Below are 12,626 nucleotides of genomic sequence, written 5' to 3'. Positions count from 1 at the left end.
GATTTGAAGAGCAGTAGGAAGTTATTTAGACAGTCATCTTACAGAAGGATTAGAGAGGGAATACAGATGAAAAGGAGCAAGGTTGGTTAAGTACAGGGAAGGGAAGGGAAGGAAAGGGGAGGAGAGGAGAGGGACGGGCAGGGGAGGGGAGGGGGAAGTTAAAAGTCACGTAATTGAGAAAGTGAGGATACATTAAATCTTTCACAAGGCATTTCATTGCCTAAGAGATCATAAGGAATGGAAGATGAAAGGATGGAAAATGGCATACTAAAAATTAATATTCCTTATAGTTTAATAATAGCCAATAATAGCATTTATTCTGTACTTTAAGGTTTACAAGGTGACTTACATTTATTATTTCATTTTATCCTGACAACAACCCTAGGAAGTAACTGCTATTATTACCCCCATTTTAGAGATGGAAAAACTGAGGTAGGCAGCTGTTAAGTGACTTTCCAGGGGCCACACAGCTAGCAAGTGTCTGAGGCTGGATTGTTTTCCTGACTATAGGACAGCACCACCTAGCTGCCTTCAAAAGTTATTACTTTTGAAATCTGTCCTATCCTCAAAAGGTAAGATCAAATATCATGTTTTTTCTCTGATTTCTCCCTGCTACAGTCAATCAAGACTTTCCTTGCCTCCCCACCACCTCCATCCCTGGGATCTTGCAAATGCCTCTTTACTCTCTTATGCAGTTATACACAAATAACAATACAAATAATACATGACTGACCCTCCCCTTCCTCCCTCCCCTCCCCCTCCCTGCCCCACCAGATTCTAAATTCCATGACAGCTCTGCCAAATCTTATCAAAACTGTTTGTATGCCTCAGCATATAATAGCTGCTTATTAGTGTAAATGTATAATTAAAAACAATTAATAATCACTTAGCTGAAACCTGGCCATTTTTCTTTTAAGTGAGGCAATTGGGGTTGTAACTTGCCTAGGGTCACACAGCTAGTAAGTGTTAAGTGTCTGAAGTCGGATTTGAACTCAGGTCCTCCTGACTCGAGAGCCCGTGCTCTATCCACTGCACCACCTAGCTTCCCCCATCCTGGCCATTTTTATATTTCCAATACCTAGTTTTATATTGTCCCTTTCACACACACACACACACACACACACACACACACACACACCTGTTAGAATGTATTCAGAGGACAGGGACAACTTTGTTGCTGCTGGCATTTTTTTTAAACTTTCTTTTGATTTCTAGCCCTAACACAGTGCCTGGTTCATACTAAATGCTTAATAAATGCTTGTTGATTGCTTTGAAAAAGGATAGCTTTAATAGTAGTAATGTTTTAAATTAACTATTGTCTTATTCTGAAAATAATTTTAACCCTCTAAAGATGAAATTTATTTTTACACAGAATATTTTCACAAATTTTATTATCCTCAAGGGTTTTCACTAATTGGCATTCTGAAATGATAGTATAGGGACCATAGAACCATGTGTTGGGACAGAATTGTGTTATTCCAAGTGACAACTGTGTAATATCTGACCCTTTTTTGTGTGTGTGTGAGGCAATTGGGGTTAAGTGACTTGCCCAGGGTCACACAGCTAGTAAGTGTTAAGTGTCTGAGGCCAGATTTGAACTCAGGTCCTCCTGACTCCAGGGCTGGTGCTCTATCCACTGCGCCATCTAGCTGCCCCTAAAATGTATGGGTTGGTTTTTTTGTTTTGTTTTGTTTTTTTTAGTGAGGCAATTGGGGTTAAGTGACTTGCCCAGGGTCACACAGCTAGTAAGTGTCAAGTGTCTGAGGCAGGATTTGAACTCAGGTACTCCTGAATCCAGGGCCCAGCCGGTGCTTTATCCACTGTGCCACCTAGCTGCCCCCATATCTGACCCTTTTACATTTAAGTTCCTTGATGATTTAGCAGACAATAACAAAAGAAGCAAATGGATCTGTGTAAATACAACTACACTACTGGATTAATGGGCATTTTAAACTGTAATAACCTGAAAACAGACCAGGTGTTTTGAATATGAATACATCAATGCCAACAATGCCATTTGGATCTATGATACTTTACCCTTACTACCCAGATCATCGTTAAGTCTTCAGGCCCTATAAATGAAAATTCCATGGTGGGGGGGGGGGGAACATCCTACTGGCAGATGGGCCAAAATGGCCCTGGGCCTGTATACACCACCCACATATGTTTCTGTTGGCAGCAAAATCTTATGAGATTTCATGGCCAACAAGTCATCTGTAGTGAAAATATTATTTCCACGTTGGGGGAAATACCTCTGGCAAAATTCCACCACTGTACTAGAAACTACACCAAAGAGAATGAATTCACAGTCAATGACTTGACTGAAGATGAAGTTTACTGTGTTAAAGATAGAGGAAAATGGGGCAGCTAGGTGGCGCAGAGGATGGAGCACCGGGCCTGGAATCGGGAGTACCTGAGTTCAAGTACGGCCTCAGACACTTGACACTTGCTGGCTGTGTGACCCTGGGCAAGTCACTTAACCCCAACTGCCTCACCAAAAACAACCCCCCCCCAAAAAAGATAGAGGGAAATGATTGATTTATATAATGCATTTTTGATAATTTGTTTAAACATTAATGCACTTGAGAACTTATTCTCTCCCAGTTAATGACATTGTCTTGGAAAAAATCATGATCCTAGGCCAGAAATGAAACTCTTACAGTAAATAATCATTCTTCAAACACAGAGAGGTACTTGAAGCATAGTATTATGTTGCTTGCAAATCATCACTTGTAGCTACTGATGACTCCATTAAATTTAAGACCCCTTTAAAATATGCTTTAAAGTAATTAAGAATAGTGCAAATATATTATTATAAGACAGCACTAATTAAGGAAGCCAGATAAAGTGGGGTAAAGAGGAACCCAAAATCAGGTAGAAAATGATACTAGTCTTCACTTCATCCAGCATCTGTGCAATAAATAAAGAAGAGTTAGCTCTCTTTGAGGCAGCTAGGTGACAAAATTGTTAATGTGCCAGACCTGGAGTCAGGATTTATCTTCCTGAGTTCACATCCAGCCTCAAACACTTACTAGCTGTGTGACCCTGGGCAAGTCATTTAGCCTCCATTGTCCTCAACTTCCTTAACTGGGAGGTATCCCTCTTCCAGATACTTTGTGAGGTTCAAATGAGATAATATTTGTAAAATGCTTATTATTGTGCCTGGTACATACCCTTAATAAATGCTTATTCTTTTCCCTCTTCCATTTCCTTTTCTAAGATTTAATAGTAGGGGCAGCTAGGTGGTGCAGTGGATAGAGCACCGGCTCTGGAGTCAGAAGGACCTGAGTTCAAATCCGGCCTCAGACACTTAACACTTACTAGCTGTGTGACCCTGGGCAAGTCACTTAACCCCAATTGCCTCGCTAAAAAAAAAAAAAAAAAAAGATTTAATAGTAGATATTAATGACTCGATAGAGGCAGCATGGTACAATGCTTGTATTGTTAAGTTGGTTGCAAATCCTACTTCTAACCATGCATGATGCTAGTCAGGTCAAGTAACCACTATGTGCCTCAGAGCAATTCCATAAAAATTACTTACTTTGTAATCTACTTCAATAGAGGGAATCGTTATACTGGGAACTCTCCATGATAATAAACCTTATGGATTATATTATAAGCATAGATCATCAACTGAGTCATAACTACCCCACTTACCTCCATATTACTTAATAATACCCTACAGATGCAATGTCTGCTTATAATACCATTCATGAGAATGCAGATTCAGGGTTATAAGTTACTTTTTTAATGAAATCTTTATTTCTCCTTTATTTTTTTCTTTTTATAACCTGAAAGGGTGATGCAAAATAAATATATTGAAAAGGATTATGACTTTTGTCTGGCAAAGTAAAATAACAACATACCAAGCACTCCTGCAAGGGATTAAAGCATGATAAACTGAAATAATCTACTCTTAGTTATTCAGGAATTTAATGTTCATTCAGTTGGAAAGACATCACTTCTTGACTATAAGCTTCATGAAACATGGGACTAATAGTATCTACCTTATAGAAAAGTTGTAAGGATCAAAGGAGAAAATATTTGTAAAGGGCTTAGCACAGCGCCTGACACAAAATAGGTTCAATATAAATTCTTATCCCCTTCCTTTCCTCTTCCTTTGTTTCCCCTTCAATAGATTATTTTCCCCTAGAATATATGAAGAAAAATTAATTATCACATTCACTAAAGAACCTCAGTATATTTTTTTACTTGATTCATAGACATTCTAGCAAGAATAGAATGTGGGTTTACAAATGAGAAAATGAATTGAGGTTTGGAGTAGTAAAATGTCACTATACCCAGGGTTACTCAATGACTAGGCAAGAAAGCAAGGAGATCTCTTATGCCAAATCCAGTGCCTAATTGTGCCAAATCTGCTTCCTTAGGGCCCACACTATGCAAGAGGGTTGTTCAATAAATAGAAATTCTCTAGTATGTATCTTTACATTTGGAATAAATAAACAAATCTTAGATTCTTTCAAAGACAAATCTTTGTTATAATGAACTTTAGAAGACAACATGGCCTTTTGCCTATAATACCTCAAGATACGGTAAAAAGCACACAAGACTATCCATTAAATTGCAAAGGGATAGGAGGGTCTATTGTAGAAAGACTTAAATTAGCCTTCTTCTCCAGAAAGGAAGGGATATGCAGTTAGCATATGCTATGTCAAGAATAGAACAGAATTGGTAAACATGTACTTATTAATCAAATTCCATAATGACCAAATTCTAAAGTAAAGGACTGTCTCTTAATGTTAAATATAAGCAGAACCAGGAGAACAATGTACACTCTAGCATTAACAGTTCAAAATCAAGTCTGAATTGCAGAGGACTGATGAAGAACTCAAACCAACTATTGACAAATAGATGATAGACTAACGTAGAAATTGAAAAACACATTTTTTGATGTGGCCAATGTAGGAATATGTTTTCTTTAACTACGTTTATGTGACATAAGTGTTCTGTATTCTTTTTTAATAGGTTAGAGGAATTGAGAGGGAGGAAAAAATCCTTGCTAATAAAAAATAATTATTTTATTTTATTTTTTGGTAGGCCAGTGGGGGTTAAGTGACTTGCCCAAGGTCACACAGCCAGTAAGTGCCAAGTGTCTGAGGCTGGATTTGAACTCAGGTCCTCCTGAATCCAAGGCCAGTGCTTTATCCACTGTGCCACCGAGCTGCCCCAAAATAATTATTTTAAAAAGAAAAAAAATGTCAAATGTAGCAATTTTAGGAAAAATAAAAGTAATTTTTATTTCTACAATAGGTGTTAGGTAGTTTGCTATCCTAAAAGGTTGAAGAGATGGAATAAATAAATAGATTCCATAAAGGGTTAGATAAATTTGTAATGGAAAAGTCATAATGATTTACAAGGGAAAACTAAAGTTCTTCAAGGTTATGTCCCAAACCTTGAAGAATTATATCAATAGGGTATCATTAGGGTCAACCATGTCCTTCTGGAATATATCCTTTAACATAATTAATCTAGATTTTACAGTAAATTTTCAAAGCACAAAGAAAAAAGTAATGTTGCTCTCCTTGAAATACTGACTTTACACTTTTAGTCAATTCCTAAAGTAATCAATGCACTTACATGAACTTAACAACAGACATAATTTGAACCATAACATCAATATTATTTTTCAGTAAAAGCATTTCTTTTGAGGGGTAGTTATAATGTTAATTACAAGACTCCCCTTTAATTCTTGACATCTTAGGTGTTCCATGCATCCTCCTTTGGGCAGCAAGGTGGTACTGTGGAAAGAGAGAGCCAGGCCTGGAGTCAGGAAAGCCTGAGTTCAAACCCAGCCTCTGACACTAGCTGTGTAATTCTGGATCAAGTTACTTAATGCTGTTTATCTTAGTTTCCTCATCTGTAAAATAAGCTGAAAAAGGAAATGGCAAACCACTCCAGCATCTTTGAAAAGAAAACACCAAATAGTGTCACAAAGACTTGGTCACAATTGAAATGACTGAACAACATCTTTCTTTAATGGAATGTAAGGATTTTGTGAGCCCATTACTGATTTGATTAAATAATTATAGAAGTTAGGAGTGGGAGAGAACACTGAGAGTGTGATAATATTATGGAAGAAACATTCCTTGAAGTAAAGAATTTGTCATTGTTTTGTTTTTGTTTTATTCTTTTGAGAAGTGGGAGGTCCAGATAATTTGAAAGGGGAAGGAAACTTGTCCATAGATGTGAATATGTAACTTGTCTGCAATTTAATGTTAGGGAATTACCTGGAACATAGGGGTTAATTGACCTGCCCAGGATTTTACAGGTAGTATTTATTAGAAGGAGTATTCTAACATGTCTTCTTGACTCCAATTCCAGTCCTCTAGCCAGTAAACCACGCTTCCCCTCATTGTGATTTTAACTAGAGTTAAAAATATTACTTGCTTTATGGACAAGTTGATTTTAATAAAACTAAATGTGAAATAAATAATTTCAAAGAAAATCCTAGTTTCTCCTTCAACTGCCATTTTTAAAAAATGCTGATATATTCCCTTGGAGAGTTTCCTGGACTAAAATCATTAAGAATATTTTTTATAGAAAGATTAAGATCATGGACCTCTTTGTGGCATGCTAACATTCTAGCAATGGGACTACTTTCTAAACATTTTCCCATTTTTATAAGATGTTTCTCACTTCTAGATTTCTCCTCTACCATTGTGGCTTTCCAGCTTCTTTCCTGCACTTTCCCAGTCCATACCATAGGAATCTCTCCCATTGTCTAGCAATCACTGCCCTCTACTTAAAACAACTGGAATTTACTTTTGATCCTATTCATTCCATTGTTATGGGTTTTATGATATCTAATAGGACTGTGCTATAATCACATAATTTTGCCAACATGTGCTGCTATCCACCTTAGTATGTAATTTATTCTGAAAATTCCATAAAATATCCAGATTCCATAAAATGTATTTCTATACTACTTTAGCAGTTGTTCAGACTTTTAAATGCTGATCAACAGATTTCTTTTTTTTTTTCTTTTTTCTTTCTTTTTTTTTTTTTTTGTTTTGAGGCAGTTGGGGTTAAGTTATTTGCCCAGGATCACACAGCTAGTAAGTTTCAAGTGTCTGAGGCCAGATTTGAACTCAGGTACTCCTGAATCCAGGGTGGGTGCTTTATCCACTATGCCACCTAGCTGCCACCCTGGTTTATTTTTCTTAAAGGACCTATTCTTATATTACTATTATACAACTCATAACAAAGTGACAACTCAAAAGAAAAACTAAACAAATTAGCTTCCATTTACAAAATGTAAAATGAAATGTTATGAGTTTAAGTAATGAAATTCTCTGACTAGTGAAAAATAGCAACTACCTTGAGCACAGTGCCTTTTACACAGTATGCATTCAGCAAATATGTTTAACTGAATTAAGAATCAGTATTTTTTACTTTTAGAAATGTGTGTATATGTATGTCTATATGATATCTATCTATCTATATCTATATACTAAATTAAATCTCAATGGGAAATAAGCATTTTATTCCTGTAAACTATAGGGTATCTGATAGGAAAACCATAAAATATTTAAAAATCTATTAAAACATTCAATGAAATACTCTGCAGATATTAGTAAATGAAGAATAAAACTCTAAGATCTGGATTAACTAAGCAAAATTTTATAATTTCTTTTTGCTTTGGTCCTACAAGAGAAACACATCAATGGAAAATAGTGTCAAAAGGGATTGAATTTATGAGAGGATACAGGGAAACTCACAGGCTAAATTTTCACAAGTTTGGGCAGGTGCCATATTGAACCAAAGGCAGGATATCGCCCACACTGGCACACAACAAGGTCAGCTCACTAGCCTGTGCCATTCCTAAACTTCTAAGATTGCTTGGTGAGTTGTGAAGCATAAGAAGGAAATGATATTCACAGTCACTTGGAAACACTCAAGTTCTAACTGAGCCATCAGATCTATCAACATGGGCCCTGGGCTGAATTCAATTCAATTCAACAAATATTTATACATGACTGGCTGTTTGGCTTACCATAGAAAGCTAATCAGTAAAAAGCATAGTGGATTGGGAATCAGATGTCTGTATATTCTTGAAAAATTATATGCCAAAATTCTAACCCATTTCCTCCAGGTCTGTTATTAAAAAAAAAAAGCGGGGTGGGAGGGAGGGCGGATAAAGTAGAATATGTGCCAGTCAATATCTTTCCCAGCTAGGAGCCTGGCAGTAGGGTGTTAGAAGTAATGGATAGGGGGCAGCTTGGTGGTGCAGTGGATAAAGCACCAGCCCTGGATTCAGAAAGACCTGAGTTCAAATCTGACCTCAGACATTTACTAGCTGTGTGACCCTGGGCAAGTCACTTAACCCCCATTGTCCCGCCAAAAAAAAAAAAAAAGTCTTCTGCAAGAAGTAATGGATAAGCAGAACTGCCAGTAGCAAGTGTCCACTTTAGTATACCTGGCATAATTTGATAATGTTTATTTTTAGATTCAGTTCTACTTCATTATCTCAACTCTAACAAATTTATAACCTATGATTGCTTTGAGTTGTTGGCAGGGATGAGGGTGATGGGGGAGGGAGAACTTAGAATTTCAGTGTTTAAAAAAAGTATTGACAAGTTACTTTCAAATATCTATTTTTAGAATGTAAGCTTATTATCTCTACTTCATTAGAGGTTAACAACTTATAGCCTAGCTCCATGGATACACAAACAAGTCAAAACTAAAGTGGTTCATTTCACTATCTATAGCACAATTATCATCTCCATCATCCAAATTCATAACTTTAAAAATAATTTTAACATCCCTCTCTTCTTCCTCATCTGCATTGTACTGTCAATTCCTTCCCTACAAAATCTCTTTTTTTAAAAATTCAATATAATAGTAACTATCTTAGTCTAACCCAACATCACCTCACTTCTGGGTTCTAACAAAAAACATTAAGATGGACTAATTGTTCTAATCTCTCTCCATTCAATCCAGTCTATATATTCTTTCAAGAACTTCTTTCCTTGGGTAGATTATAACATTCAACAGTGGTTCCAGAGCATCCATCATAAATGTAGACCTAAGTCTCTCCCTTGTTTCTTAATATTCTTGTGATGGAATGCTCTGATCCAACTAAGACAAGTTATTTTCTGTGCACTGCAAAATACATGCTCATTTAGGATTCAGTTCTTTATTCAATTTCCTTCAATTCCTCCCTAACTATCTGGCATCCCTTCATTCAAAACCCAACCCAACCATCTCCTTTAGAAAACCTTTTCTGATTATGTGGCTAATTCATTGTTATTCTATATCCCCTTATTTTAAGTATAGTTTGAAAAAATCCAAAGTTTCTAGCATCTTTTACATGTGTGCTTACCTAGTTTTTCCAATTATGTTACAGTATCTTTAAGAACAGCAAATAATTGCCAGTTTTTCCCTATACATAGTGTTGATAATTGGATTTCAACTCACTGCTAGTGAATGCAGGTCTATCTTGACTACAAATGAATTTAAGGGCATAAATTTGTCTAAAATAAGTAATTTTTTTGTAATGGTATTAGTACTCATCTACAATGTCAAAAGTGGATCACAAGGTGGCTAAAATAAATGGTATTAACTAGATTACACTAGATTTTAAAAACTGAATAACCATTTAATCTACTTCTAAATAATTAACTAAGAAAAAATATCATCACGTTAAATCAACACCTGTAACTATGAACTTATTTAGTAGTAATCCAAAGTATCTCAAAACAGAAACACAACTGCTGTAAGACTTTCCCTTAACTTTGTAGTCTGGAAAACATATTGCAGTATTAAAACCTGGTCTCTTACTTTACTTTGCCAATGAGCTCCTCTGTAGTCAATTTAATGGCCAAGTCATGGTTCCAGAGCTAATAGTATCTAGGGGCAACACAACATAAATCCTGTCTGGTTTCTGGATCTCCATTTCAATACTAGGATAAAACCAGAGAAACTAAAAAAGAAAGGCATATAAACTTCTTATACCATATTTTCTACCATAGGCATTTGTTAACTTTGGAAGTTTGTTATAAAATAGATATACATACACATAGAGAAAAATATTCTTTTATAACTTCTGTATGGTTTTGTAACAAAATTACAACCTATGTTGAGATTTCTGGAATCATCTTTGAAGATATCTTCCTCAATCTCCCCGACCTTCCATAATCTTCTTTCAATTAGAAAGCAACTGATTCTTCTGATTTCCAAAAGCATATATGATACAAGTTAAAAAGAGTATTTTTTTTCTCTTTCTACTGAGAAGCTCACTCTTGGAATTGTACAATAAAATACAAAATTAATGGTGTACTTTGGGTTCACGAAATAAGCAGAGCATTGAGGTAATGTATATTATCCAGAAATATTTTTTAAAATTTGGCTTTTGTTTTCAATACATTAAAATAGATAACACAGTTTAGTGTTTTTGATTGAGTCTTCCCAAATTCTTTCTACTCTCTTAATGGTAATTTTTTAAAAGAAATTATTTTGTTTGTTTGTTTTTGTGGGGCAATGGGGTTAAGTGACTTGCCCAGAGTCACACAACTGGTAAGTGTCAAGTATCTGAGGCCGGATTTGAACTCAGGTACTCCTGAACCCAGGGCCAGTGCTTTATCCACTGCGCCACCTAGCCATCCCAAAAGAAATCATTTTGAACAAAAATAAACCTTCCTTCATAGCTTGATTAAAAAAAAATTGAATCCTAAGAGTTCATGGAATTGTTTTGAGGTCACTTTAGGGAAACTACAAATGACTTAAACATTTTCACCTTTAGACCTTTAAAAAGTCACCTAAAGCCAACACACTGTGCTAAGATTTCAAATTAGAACTGTGCATGATCTGAAAACTCACTGAAACCAGAAGCAAATTTAAGCCTCATTATCACTAATTAAAACTTATTATTAGATCTTTCTAATGTTAACACTACCCCCTAGCTAATAGTATTTTCAGAAATTGCCTACTGCTTTAAGTCACTAGGGTACCAAGCAGTTTCTTACTTACAGGTACCCTTGTGGCCTTTGAGTTAAATCTGTTCCCTAATCTTCCTTATTTTGCTCTAGGAATGGGTTAAACACTTGTAGAGGAAGAAAGAGAAATCTGTTTTGAATGCATGGTTCTGTATTTGATGCTTTACCTGAAGTGTTCTCACATTACAAATATTCACAAATCAGACACTGTGCATAGATATATCAATGTGACACATTTTTAGATAAATATTCCTTACAATCTATTGAATTTTTGTCAGATTAGTGTCTATATCTAGAAATGTGTATGTGTATACACATATGTGCATATATGTGTGTATGTACATGTGTGTACATTTATATAGATAGATGATAGATAGGTAGATAGATAAATGGATAGATGAATGGATGGATGGATGGATGGATGGATGGATGGATGGATGGATGGATGGATGGATGGATGGATGGATGGGTAGGTAGGTAGATAGATAGATAGATAGACAGACAGACAGATAAACAAATTTCCCTATTACAAGGCCCTAACCTTTTCAAATATTATAGTTACTTTAAAGTCTTGCAACTTGGTCAGTAAACAGAAAATGTGCGAGCTGTTCAGTTGCTTCAGATACAAGACTAAAATCATTTAGCCAGATAAAACATCTCATTCATTTCAAAAATAAAGGAATTAATGAAAATGACATAAATACTATCAAAAGTTAATATTTTAAAAAATATAGTGTGAGAACTTACCATAGAAAGGTTTTCAAACTTCTTACAAAGCAAGTAAAAACTGAAAATTAGTAACATTTGGATATTTAATTGTGGTGCTGAAAGAAAGCATCAATGAACATTTCTCTGTGAAAACCACTCACAATATGTTCTTACCATATATTCCATATTAGAAGCTGGTGGATACACCTGACTTCTTAACTTATTATGAAGGTCCAAGATACTCTGCATATCATTGTCTGTGATCGCCCTCTTCCCTCTTTGCTTGGCGATCCACCACTCACCATCCTCGTCCATGTACTTTTCCAAAAGTTTCTCCAAAACAGTTGCATTGGGGACAACCATTGCTGGAATGGCATTAGCAATGAATAGCAATGAAGCTATTCTGAACCACTCCTGTGCTGTACACTTCATAGTGAATGACCTCAGGATTCCCCAAGGATAAACTCCAAGATAAAGTCCTCCTTCCACTCCTTTTGACTCTAAAGACAGGAATGAGAGTTCAGTGATTAAGGTAAAAATTTAGGATGAAATTAATTTTCATAATTTTTTAAAGTTGAACTGTAGTTAGAAATGAATAAAAGGTGCCCTAGTAAGTTGAAGGGGAAAGGGATATCTATTATTTATGGTTTCTGAATGTTATCCTTGTTATCATAACTTTATATAAATGTAGGTTTCATACATAGAAATCCATTTTGTGCAGTTATGTGCCAAACTGTGTACCATTAAGTTTAAAATTAAACAGATTGTTCTCTAAGGTGAAAAGTCAGAAAAAAATAATGAAGTTTTAATTATAAGATTTCAGATAACTCAAAATGGTGGATAGAGTACAAATAAAACCCAAGATATGATCATCTGCACCACTAACCAAAATAGTTTATTTTAGTTCATAATTAAATTCTAACATTCAAAGGTCAGCAGTAGGAATTTAATATTCTTGGTTTC

General features: G+C 35.4%; 1 protein-coding gene across 1 annotated transcript in view; it reads right to left on the bottom strand.

The window, feature by feature from the left end:
* CRISPLD1 (cysteine rich secretory protein LCCL domain containing 1) overlaps positions 1-12,626 on the bottom strand; it is a 50,678-nt gene that overhangs the window by 37,272 nt on the left and 780 nt on the right. Inside the window, exon 2 of the mRNA XM_043976571.1 lies at positions 11,838-12,163. Coding sequence (XP_043832506.1) covers positions 11,838-12,095 — 258 coding nt within the window. The 5' untranslated portion in view covers positions 12,096-12,163. The remainder of the gene's footprint in view (positions 1-11,837; positions 12,164-12,626) is intronic.

This window comes from Dromiciops gliroides, chromosome 1, assembly GCF_019393635.1.
Source record: "Dromiciops gliroides isolate mDroGli1 chromosome 1, mDroGli1.pri, whole genome shotgun sequence".
Lineage (NCBI taxonomy): Eukaryota > Metazoa > Chordata > Mammalia > Microbiotheria > Microbiotheriidae > Dromiciops > Dromiciops gliroides.
Note: the sequence above shows the minus strand (reverse complement) of the source record. Positions and strands in the feature narration are given on the sequence as shown.